The sequence below is a fragment of the Apium graveolens genome, chromosome 10 (genome assembly GCF_009905375.1).
Source record: "Apium graveolens cultivar Ventura chromosome 10, ASM990537v1, whole genome shotgun sequence".
Lineage (NCBI taxonomy): Eukaryota > Viridiplantae > Streptophyta > Magnoliopsida > Apiales > Apiaceae > Apium > Apium graveolens.
In genome coordinates, this window is record NC_133656.1 from 1,446,668 (window position 1) to 1,458,689 (window position 12,022).

Consider the following 12,022-nt stretch of genomic DNA (forward strand, 5'->3'; position numbering starts at 1 on the left):
ATTTATCTTAGCATTCTCATATTTAACCAGCTATACCTCTAAAAAGTTATTCCTATCATATAACTCAGAATTAATTTATTTTAATTCTGATGTTTTCCCTTATAAGAGACTTCAGAGTGATATGCAAGTTGTATAATTCTGAAGACATATCATTGGCACTTTCTTGACATTCATCCGTACTTAACTTAGAGAGGTCATTGTTAATTACCTGATTACTGTTAGAGGATCCTTCTGGCTTACCATCTTTATTCATAGGAGACAGATTGAAAAATTCTTTGTTCAAGGCTGGAATCTGGGCTTCTACCTCCTTCCTAACCATGGTTGATTTTATGGTCTTCAAGTCAAGATCTTTAAACCTTCTATATGTTAAGGTTTGCTCTGATACCAATTGTTATTAACTAACAATAAACTAGGTTAATTTATAAAGGGTATTGAATATAAATTAATTTTTTTAAATTAATTTGTGCATGAGAAAGAAAAGATGAACAAAGATGATAACAATTTCAGGTGAATTATTTTTTGACTTGCCACCTGAGGTTTTATTTCGAAGAAATAATATGTTACAATTACAAAATCTCATAGCTGCGGGTTTTTGGTATTTCACATAGAGGATAATATCTCTTTTAAGCTCTGTGAAAATGAAGAACCTATTTCTTAACTAAAATACCGCTACTACTTGGTTTATATACTACCAAGTTACAAAGCTTGCTAGACTAAACATATTATAGTCTTCGAGGTCCAACAAGGTTGCTTCTTCATTCTCTTTCCCGTGATACTTGACAAATGGGGATAAATATTATCTTGATATATAGCCTTGAATATCTCTCCAAATTGCCATGCATGGAAATGGAATATTTCTTCTTCTTTTTGTATCCAAGATCACATACAAAGTCTGTCTTGGCTACTCATCTTCTTTTCCGAGATACCTATCAGCCCATGTACCGTGACAATCCTAGATTTTGACCACTGTCACGTTACTATCAGTAGATATTATCTGCATTAGCCATTGATAGCCATTAGCCGTAGAACTCCTTAGCCATTGGACATCATTCTACTACAGCTTCCCGTAGCCATTGATAGCCATTTGATTAACAGTTGATATGCTGATGTATATAGTAGTTGATGCTTCTCTTCATTTAGCATTCAAAGATTCACTTCACTTAACATGAATTACATGGCATCGAATATTTACACTTAGCCATCCTATTTTAGATTATCCATTGAGTCAACATGACTTTTGAATTAATAAATACATTGCTATCTGTTTATTGAGATCCCAGACAAGATGTTACAATGGCCACATCATTTGATAAGCTACTCCTTCCATTGTTATCCCTTAGGTTGGTTAGCAGTTAGAGGTTACATTCCGTCTTAACATAATTATGCAAATGTATTTTTATTTATCATCAGAATTTAGACTTGATTCCTAATAGAGACACAGCTCCATAAATCCGATAATAAATGTCTAACAGATAACTCAAATTTATTCAATAAATACAAGAAGTCTTTTTCAATAAATTGCATCTAAATCAAACAGCATCAAAATCCACGTATTTACATCTTTAGCTTCCAAATCCCAAACCTAAAATATGTTAAAATAATGAGCTGCAAAACCCAGCAAATAACTATCGTTTGACGGCTCCAAAATATATTTTTCAAAAAGTTCAAAAATTCAGAATTTTTAAATCGATCAAATAATCTTTAACAGGACAAAAATATTTTATTCCCAAAATTCTAAATTATGGTCACACTAGGCCAGCGACACGACTCTATATTTGATAATTCAATGGGGCCAGTTTACACTCTCGTTAAGACAAACTCAACAAGACATCTATGTGTTCCGGAAAATACGTAAAACTAGTTCTATGTTCTATGTATCATACTATCCAATGATCGGGTTCTATAATTCGATGCATAAACTAAAACCGGGGGAATTCTATAAAAATAATCTTTTCTAAATTCTATTTTCGATGTCAAAATTTTGAAAATCAAATCGAACAAATATATTTTAAAACAGATTTAATAATTAAAATGAGCAACGAAAAGTTACCTACCTCGAAAGCGACCAAACACCAACTATTAAATACGAACAATCCTATAAATCTAATAAGCAGAATATAATTAATTATCTATTCACATATTATAAGGTGAATTTATATAAACTGGCCCGGGGCAAACATTTAACTTTCAAATTCACAAAAGAACACAAACGATCAGAGACTTAAAAGATTAAAGGCAGACCGATTATCTCTAATTAATAACCGGGCCAAGATTAACAAACAAACAAATCAAATAGAAAGTTAGTGGGACTTAAAGCTCATTAATACAAACTTCTTTTTAACATATGTACTAATCAATTTGATACAGCACACATGCATGCATGTTAATTTACTGAACCAAAAGACTTCTGACCACCAATTTAATATTTAAACACATGTACTAAATTTGGATTACCTTGTTTCATAAATAAAATAATATATTAAAACTAGAAAAAAGGTCATGAATTAAATTACAAAATATTTATCACTCCTTACAATAAGTTTTTATTAAAATCTAATATATCTTAAAATTATAAAACATAGTCCATGAAGCAACCAGTCAAAATAATATTATGATACTACCAAATTATTTTCATAAATAATTTTAAAATAAATAATATGTATTAGCAAATCAATAAAGCTAAACACCATCATGGTCTTCTGCAAAACAAATAAATCATATACTTCCGTATCAAAATTATTTAGCATGGCAAGTTTAAAGTACCTCAAGTTGCAATCAATCACTACAAGAAATCTGGCCATTTACGATGGTTTTTTTATACTGAAATTATCGTAATTGAGCCATTTACGACGGAAAAAATCGTCGTTTTTGATCGAGTAGTAAGTTCGTTTTTTCGTCACAAGTTAAAATTGCGTCATAAGTTGGTGAACCTGGCCCACATTAACAATTTAATAATAAATCAACTGACGACGAAAATAATCGTCATATGTTGTTAACTTCCGACTGAAAAAATCGTCACTTTAAATCTTTTGGGACCCACCTTTAATAAATTACTAAAACAATTATGAACAACCTGTCGTAAATAACCCAGAATTTCTGTCGTAAGTTTTATTCTCTAAACGCATGCATCTTTCTGCTGCTTTTCTGGTTCCAGCTATTTCAGCTTTCAAAATAAATTCTAAACCTGTTCAATCTGCAATTCCAATCTAAATACAATTGTATCCCAATTCAACACAAAATTAAAATTTGAATTTTATAACAAGCAATTATGCACACAATTATACAAATCATAACTTAAAAATACAATAATTTACATAAATATTCTCTTAGCTACTCAACTTCTATAATAATATTTAACCTTTGGGTATATAATACAGAATTGTAAATTCTCCTGCCTAATCTAATTTGCTCCTATTTTCTGAAGAGGCCCAAGTTCCATCCTATCATTTTTTGCAACCGGAGTTCACAATCATCTTGCAAACCATTTGCATTTGCACATTAACATTTGAAAGGCAAACCTCCTACAAATGATACCCAAATTATGTAAGTGCTAAAGTTACACTAGTTTACTACACATCTTTATAATTTATGTATATGTGCAGGTGCATTGTGTGCGTATATGTGAATTGATCAACATAGTAGCTTAATGAAAAATAGAAACAGAAGTTCTTACTCGTCTAGGACCGGCATGGGCACAAAATATGGAAAGAATCCTTGTTCCACAACGAACTTCAACCACAACCTGAGCATGTGATTATATAATATGTTATAAACTTGGTTGGACACGAAAGCATTCAACAACAAATTTGCATTTCATTTCTATCATGAAATTTTCTAATTCTACATAAAGGTCAGCAATTAAACAATGATCACCCCAGTAAGGTTGCAGTAGCTAAGATACTCTTACATTGATATTTTATGTAGTGCTGCTAAGATGATACCTTGTTGTAGTAATCACACATACTCCCTTCCCATCTGTCTCCGCTCTTGTGCATGATTCACCTGTATTTCTACAATCTTTCGGACAGACTGAACTATCATTTTTTTGTTAGAATTTCAAACTCTCTAGAAGTAATAATAATATTTATAGTTGTTACTTCAAAGGTTATCCATCTACATGTTGCATCGAAAATAAGAGTATCAGCACTAAGGTCAAATAATAGCTATACAAACTGTGGGTGAATGTTTAACAAGAATAAAGCTAAGTTCAGTAGTCAACAAAAGCTGCATGTGAAGACCAGGAAGAATGGAAAATGTATAGTAGCTGTGCATGGAAAAAGAAAACCTCTAGAAAGCTTTAAAGAAGACGGCTAACAACTATTTGAGGTGTAAAGGTCAAGGATAATACCTTAAAATATGGTAGGCTATTAATATGCATCAGGCTAAAACATGTGAGGTATGCAATGAAGTAATACAACACATCTGAAGCCTATAAATAGGTTGATAGTTCACAGATATAAACAAGACACAGGAGTAAGGAAAAAAAAGAGAAGGAAAAAGGAGCTATAGCTCAGTTAAAAAAATAAAAGGCTGTAGCCTTAGCCTGTGACAAAGAAAAGATGTATGTAATTTCTTTGTTTGTAATATTATAAATAAAACACCTGGCTGCTATTACGTATTAATATATTTATATACTGTATTTTGAGTTGAAATCGAAAACAATTATATAAGCCCCTTACGTTTCTAACAAGTGGTATCCGAGCCAAGGTCACGTTTCTGAAAAATGGCGAGCATGATACAACCGCAAATTCCAAAGTTGACGGCGACAAATTACGGGAATTGGAGTATCCAAATGAAGGTGTTACTCGGTTCTTACGATAATTGGGAAATTGTCGAAAATGGGTTCAACGAGCCCGCTGATGCAGCCGCTGAAGCAGCACTTCCAAATGCCGAGAAGATGACATTAAAGGAGATTCGAAAAAAAGATAAAAAGGTGTTATACACAATTATTCAAGGCGTTGATGAATCAACCTTTGAAAAAATTTCTGAAGCAAAAACAGCAAAAGAAGCATGGGAGATTTTGCAAAAATCATTCCAAGGAGTTGAAAAAGTTAAAAAGGTGCGGCTCCAGGTGCTACGCGGGGAGTTCAAAAATTTAAAGATAAAGAGTTCTGAAAATATTGGTGAATTTGTTACGCGCTTGAAAGCCGTGATAAATGAGATGAAAAGAAATGGTGAAAGTCTCGACGATGTTCGAGTCATGGAAAAACTACTCCGTTCGCTGACCCGAAAATTTGATTACATTGTTACTTCTATTGAGGAGTCAAAAGATTTGTCAATAATTTCGATTGACGAGCTCGTTGGTTCGCTTCAAGCCCACGAGCAGCGAATAAACCAGTATGATGATGCAAGCCATTTGGAAAAGGCGTTGCAAAGTAAAGTATCCATTGGCGACAATTCTGGAAGTAGCAGTTCTGTACGTGGAAGAGGTGGCTTTAGAGGTGGCTACTGAGGGGGACGAGGTCGTGGAAGGCAGTCTTTCAACAGAGGCCAGAATTCTGAAGGTTATCAACCATCTAGTCGTAGTCAAAATTTCAGAGGTCGTGGAAGAGGCGGATTTCAATAACGAGATGACAAGTCTCAATTTCAATGTTATAATTATAATAAATTTGGTCAATTCAGTTATGAGTGTAGAGCACCAAAGGTGGAAGAAAGAAGTTATTTTGCAACAGTAAAAGAAGATAAAGATGTTGGAACTGCTATGTTCCTCACTTATAAAGGAGACGCGGAGAGCAAGAAGAATGTTTGGTATCTTGATTCAGGAGTCAGCAATCATATGAGTGGCCATAAAGATTTATTTATGCAGATAGATGAGACCATCAGTGGAGAAGTTACTTTTGGTGACTCATCAAAGATTCCGGTCAAAGGAAAAGGTACAATTACGATTGTGTCAAAGAATGGTGAGAAAAAGTATATAAATGATGTTTATTATATACCTGCTTTAAAAAATAATATCATCAGTCTTGGACAACTTGTTGAGAAAGAATATAATATTCAGATGCAGGATAATTCTCTCATCATCAGAAATCAGGTTCAAGAATTAATTGCAGATGTGGAGATGTCAAAGAATCGCCTGTTCACAGTTGATATGCAGACAAAAGTGCAGAAGTGCTTGAAATCAGTCATTAAAAATGACTCATGGTTATGGCATTTGAGATATGGTCATCTTGGATTTTATGGCCTAAAATTATTATCAAAGACAAAAATGGTGGATGGTTTGCCAGAAATCAATGAACCAGAAAATTTGTGTGAAGCATGTGTAAAGGGGAAACAACATCGATAAAGTTTTCCTGTTGGAAAATCATGGAGAGCCAGGAGGCCATTGGAGATAGTTCACACAGATATAGCTGGTCCATTTGATATCCCTTCCCTTGGAGGTAATAAGTATTACCTAACATTTATTGATGATTTTAGCTGGAAAAGTTGGGTGTATATCATAAAAAAAAATCAGAGGCTCTTGATAAATTCAAGGAATTTAAAGCACTTGCAAAAAAACAAAGTGGCCAGTATTTGAAGACACTCAGATCGGATAGAGGAGGCGAGTATACTTCAAACTTGTTCAGAAGCTTCTGTAAGGCACATGGCATAAATCATCAGTTGACAACGACATATACTCCTCAAAAAAATGGTGTTGCAGAAAGGAAGAACCGCACAATTCTTGACATGGAAAAGAGTATGGTGAAAGCAAAGCACTTACCAAGAACTTTCTGGGCGGAAGCCGTTCTATGTGCAGTTTATTTGTTGAATCGCTATCCAACAAAAAGTGTCAGAAATAAAACTCCAAATGAAGCATGGAGCGGGAGCAAACCATCAGTTGGACATCTCAGAATTTTTGGGTGTATTGTTTATGCCCACGTTCCCGATCAGAAAAGGAAGAAGCTGGATGATAAAGGCAAGAAATGCATCTTTACCGGATATGACAAAAGAAGCAAGGCATACAGGCTCTATAATCCACTAACGAAGAATTTAATTATTTCTCGAGATGTTGAGTTCGATGAATCAGATTATTGGAGATGGAGCGAGGAAGAAAGAAAAGTTGTCGGCTTATTCTTTAATGGTGATGATGATGACGGTGACAACCCCAATAATGAAGATGACGGGGATGATGATCAAACTCCTCCACCAAGTCCAAATCAACAAACTCCTGGATCGACACCATCCACCAGAGGAAGCAGTAGTTCGGGGGGAGCACCACGAAAGATGCGGAGTCTGGATAGTATCTATGAAGCAACAAGTCCGGTACAAACATCCTTTGATTATTCTTTATTTTGTTTAATGGCTGAATGTGATCCAGTTATATTTGAAAAGGCTTCTGAAGAAAGCAAATGGAATAAAGCCATGGATGAAGAAATTGGTGCAATTAAGAAGAATGATACTTGGGAGCTCACGGATCTTCCAGAAGGACACAAGGAAATTGGTGTCAAGTGGGTCTATAAAACCAAGACGAATCAAGATGGAGAAGTGGAGAAATACAAGGCAAAGTTGGTGGCTAAAGGCTACAAGCAGCGATATGGCATTGACTATGATGAAATGTTTGCTCCAGTTGCACGAGTTGACACCATCAGACATCTTATAGCAATTGCAGCTCAGAACCAGTGGAAAATATTTCAGATGGATGTCAAGTCAGCATTTCTCAACGGTTATCTTGAAGAAGAAGTCTATACTGAGCAGCCTCCCGGATATGTTCAGAAAGGCCGGGAAAACAAAGTCTACAGACTGAAGAAAGCCTTATATAGTTTGAAGCAAGCTCCGAGAGCATGGAATACAAGGGTTGATGAATATTTTCAGAGAAATAATTTCGTGAAGAGTCCATAATAGCATGCCCTCTATTCGAAGACAAATTCAGGGGGAGATATTTTGATCGTGTGCTTGTACGTGGATGACATCATCTTTACAGGAAACAACCCTGGTATGTTTGATGATTTTAAGAAAGTTATGACTAACGAATTTGAGATAACAGATATTGGTCAAATGTCATACTTTCTTGGAGTCGAGGTGAAGCAAAACAAAGACGAGATTTTTATGTCGCAGAAAAAATATGCGGAGTAGATTTTAAAGAAGTTCAGAATGGAGGAATGCAAGCCAATAAGCACGCCAGCAGAACCGAGCATAAAGCTCAGAGTTGATTCAACATGGGAGTCGGTAAATCCGAAATTGTTCAAAAGTTTGGTTAGAAGTCCGAGGTACCTAACTTTTACTCGTCCAAATATTATGTATGCAGTTGGATTGGTTAGTAGGTACATGGAGAAATCGAAGCAAGATCACTTCATGGCAGTTAAAAGAATTTTGAGATACATTAAAGGTACACTTGGTCATGGATTATTTTATTCTCATTCTCAAAATGTAAAATTAATTGGCTACTCAGATAGTGATTATGGTGGTGAATTGGATGACGGGAAAAGCACTTCGGGATATGCATTTGATATCGGTTCCGCGATATTTTCATGGTCATCAAAGAAGCAACAACCGGTTTCTCTCTCAACATGTGAGGCAGAGTATATTGCAGCAGCAGCGTGCGCCTGTCAAGCTATGTGGTTAGGCTATGTTTTGGGCGAGTTAAATCTTATCAAGGAAGAACCGGTTACTATTTTTGTGGACAATAAATCCGCTATTTCACTAGAAAAAAATCCAGTGTCACACAGTCGGAGCAAGCACATCAATATTAAATATCATATTATTCGAGAATAGGTGAACGATAAAATCGTTGAGCTGGTACACTGCCGGACGGAAAAAAATTTAGCAGATATATTTACGAAACCGTTGAAGCCGGAGATATTTCATAAAATGAAGATGAAAATCGGAATGCAAAATTGAGTTTGAGGGGGAGTGTTAGAATTTCAAACTCTCTAGAAGTAATAATAATATCTATTGTTGTTACTTCAAAGGTTATCCATCTACATGTTGCATCGAAAATAAGAGTATCAGCACTAAGGTCAAACAATAACTATACAAACTGTGGGTGAATGTTTAACAAGAATAAAGCTAAGTTTAATAGTCAATAAAAGCTGCATGTGAAGACCAGGAAGAATGGAAAATGTACAGTAGTTGTGCATGGAAAAAGAAAACCTCTGGAAAGCTTTAAAGAAGACGGCTAACAACTGTTTGAGGTGTAAAGGTCAAGGATAATACCTTAAAATATGGTAGGCTATTAATATGCATCAGGCTAAAATATGTGAGGTATGCAATGAAGTAATACAACACATCTGAAGCCTATAAATAGGTTGATAGTTCACAGATATAAACAAGACACATGAGTAAGGAAAAAAAAGAGAGAAGGAAAAAGGAGCTATAGCTCAGTTAAAAAAATAAAAGGTCGTAGCCTTAGCCTGTGACAAAGAAAAGATGTATGTAATTTCTTTGTTTGTAATATTATAAATAAAACACCTGGCTGCTATTACGTATTAATATATTTATATACTATATTTTGAGTTGAAATCGAAAATAATTATATAAGCCCCTTACGTTTCCAACATTTTTGACGGAAAGGATGTCTTGTCTGCCAGAAAATTCCCCACGAACCTTGGAACATCACCAACATAACCAAGATATGGAGTTGAAGATGGTTCCTCCAAGATGACGCCAACATAATGGCTGGGGAAAGAACTAGTGGGTAAAATATACTGCTTCACCAGATCACATGATAATCCAGGCTCACATGATAATAAGCAACCCAATAGTTCTTCAACTAAAGACGTATTCACTGTGACAGAATTGAGAGCTGAAGGACTCAATTCCTCGTTATCGCTGGCAAGTATGTACAGTGATCGTGCAACAATGGAAGCAGTTGCAACTATGGCTGTAACAAGATAAAACTGTAAATGAGAAAAAGAAAAGGTGATTATTTTGCAACGCATCAAAGTGATAAACCCAGAAAAAAACAGTATTTATGTCAACTTACTAAGATCATAAAGATGATTGTGATAGAATTTGTTAGTAAGTTGAATGGCGTCGTTCCTCCACGTGGCTGACTCCATCCTTTTTTTAATTCAATTGATGATAATTTTAATAATAAAATAATAAACTTATGACAGATAATATTTTCCATCGTAAATAATTACGACGCAAAAATATTTCCTTCGTAAGTTAGGCGCACATTTATTTCCGTCATAAGTTGGCCGTCGTAAATGGTCGAATTTGTTGTAGTGAATGTAGATTCGAATATAAAGCATATGCATAGTATAATTAATCTAAAACACAATTATCTCACTAGTCAAAGAAAGAAAATTTTAACATGTATGACATTTACTAATTCAGGAATTGAATCAAAAGGGTCATACACATACTCGCATAAGAATAATCAAAAAAGAGAATTTGGGAGTTTACCTGTTAGCCTGTTCGCCGAGTTTCTACACAACTAATTCACAATTTAGAGGGGGTTCTTATAAAGGCATATAATAAAACCCTAATATTTTTAATAAGGTATTTTAAAACTTGGTCCTAAAACTTCAACAACTCTTTCGGTAATTGCAAAAATAAATTATTCTATACACACAAATTTCAAAATTAAAATGATATCGATTTTCTAAAATATTCTTTCACTTTTTTACAATTAACAAATCCTATCTCAAATCAAATAACTTGTACAAAAAAATTTCAGAGTATTCTAAATAAATTTTTTATGTATTATTATCTAAATAAAGAAATATTTAATACTCATAAAAAAATCACGGATTGTACAGATAAGACAAGCTATCGAGACTTTAAAATGGATGTACATGCAGGTTGGTGACCAGTTTTACATATATTTGGACTATGTTCACCCTGGTTCAATAATTAACCCTGGTTCAATAGTTAAATATACTAGCATAATAACCCGTGCAAGGCACAATTCATTTTTTAGATTTTTTTGTATATCATACAATTATATTAGTAATATTTTGATTGTTTTCTTATTGGTAAATATTGTGCAACATCTAAGGTATATCAAATACAAGTCTAGTGTTTATCAATGTGTATGATTTTCATGTAAGATATTAACAACACACACAAAATTTTTAAAATAGCTCATTAATCAAATTACATACTTTCTTGTTTGTGTCGTGTAATTTATATTTACTGAATGAATACAAGATGGGTAGTCAGTATACGTTAAAAAAAAGATTTAAAGTTAATCCATAGAATGTTGTCAGTATTGTTCATAAAAGGTAAACTAACACATATCTTTAATGCAGAGTCTAAGTATTTTTTTTGAGTTTTGATTAATAAAACCCTCAGTAATTAGCTATTTTATTATTTAAGTCAATTCTAAATTAAAACTACATTGCGTAATTTAAAAGGATTAGTAATGCATTACTTGTAACACCCCCAGATCCGGGGTCGGAAATCCGGGTCGTCACGGTGTTTCTTTCCATAATTATCACTTAACTCAATTAAAATAAATAACCTCATGTTGTGACCCCACAATAACACACACCACAATACGTTATAGTCTCAAAGATGAAATTAAAATAAGTACAAGTCCTTGAATCCATAAGTTAAAAGTTATTACAACCCAAAATGATTACTTAATAAGTTTACAGTTAATTGCCATTATCCGACACAAGTTATAATTATACATAATTGATTCTCAAAAGGTGAATGCCTGGTCTACAGATAGATCTACCTCTGCAGCTATAGCATCTATGATATCAACGAGAAGACACGGGACGCTTCCCATGCTCTTGCGCTGGGCTAGTTTGAGTCTGGCCATCCTTCCTAACTGTTATTGTGTGATAAAGAAATGAAGAAAGAGTGAGCATTACAGCTTGCAAGATAATATATAGTTTAATCAATAATGCAAGTATCTAAATCGATAACTTACTGGAATCTTTATCAAGTGTAAGATAATTATTGATATAAGCTTAAAGGGAGATGAAGTTACCAAATACTTCACTATACTTATATCATTTTAGAAAACTACTTGAACTATTATTGTTCAAATTATAATAAGTTTTCAAAGATTCATCACGTAGATGAGACTTCAACATAAGACTTGAATAGATTCAATCTTTGTAATAGCAGTTGAAAGAATGTAGTTACGAGA

At 33.9% G+C, this 12,022-nt stretch overlaps 1 protein-coding gene and 1 long non-coding RNA gene across 2 annotated transcripts; one reads left to right on the plus strand and one right to left on the minus strand.

The window, feature by feature from the left end:
- Positions 1-3,227: 3,227 nt before the first annotated feature.
- LOC141689241 (uncharacterized) lies at positions 3,228-4,108 on the minus strand. Its single transcript, XR_012562291.1, has 3 exons — positions 3,942-4,108; positions 3,674-3,742; positions 3,228-3,521 (listed from the first exon to the last, which is right to left on the minus strand). It is a non-coding gene; the product is annotated as an uncharacterized LOC141689241 (long non-coding RNA).
- A 3,959-nt stretch (positions 4,109-8,067) lies between these two features.
- LOC141689580 (secreted RxLR effector protein 161-like) lies at positions 8,068-8,688 on the plus strand. Its single transcript, XM_074493921.1, has one exon. The coding sequence runs from the start codon at positions 8,068-8,070 to the stop codon at positions 8,686-8,688; it is 621 nt and encodes a 206-aa protein (XP_074350022.1).
- The last annotated feature ends 3,334 nt before the right edge of the window (positions 8,689-12,022 follow it).

Excerpts from the sequence above, each read along its gene's own strand:
- LOC141689580 (XM_074493921.1), top strand. The coding sequence starts at position 8,068 with ATGGAGGAATGCAAGCCAATAAGCACGCCAGCAGAACCGAGCATAAAG.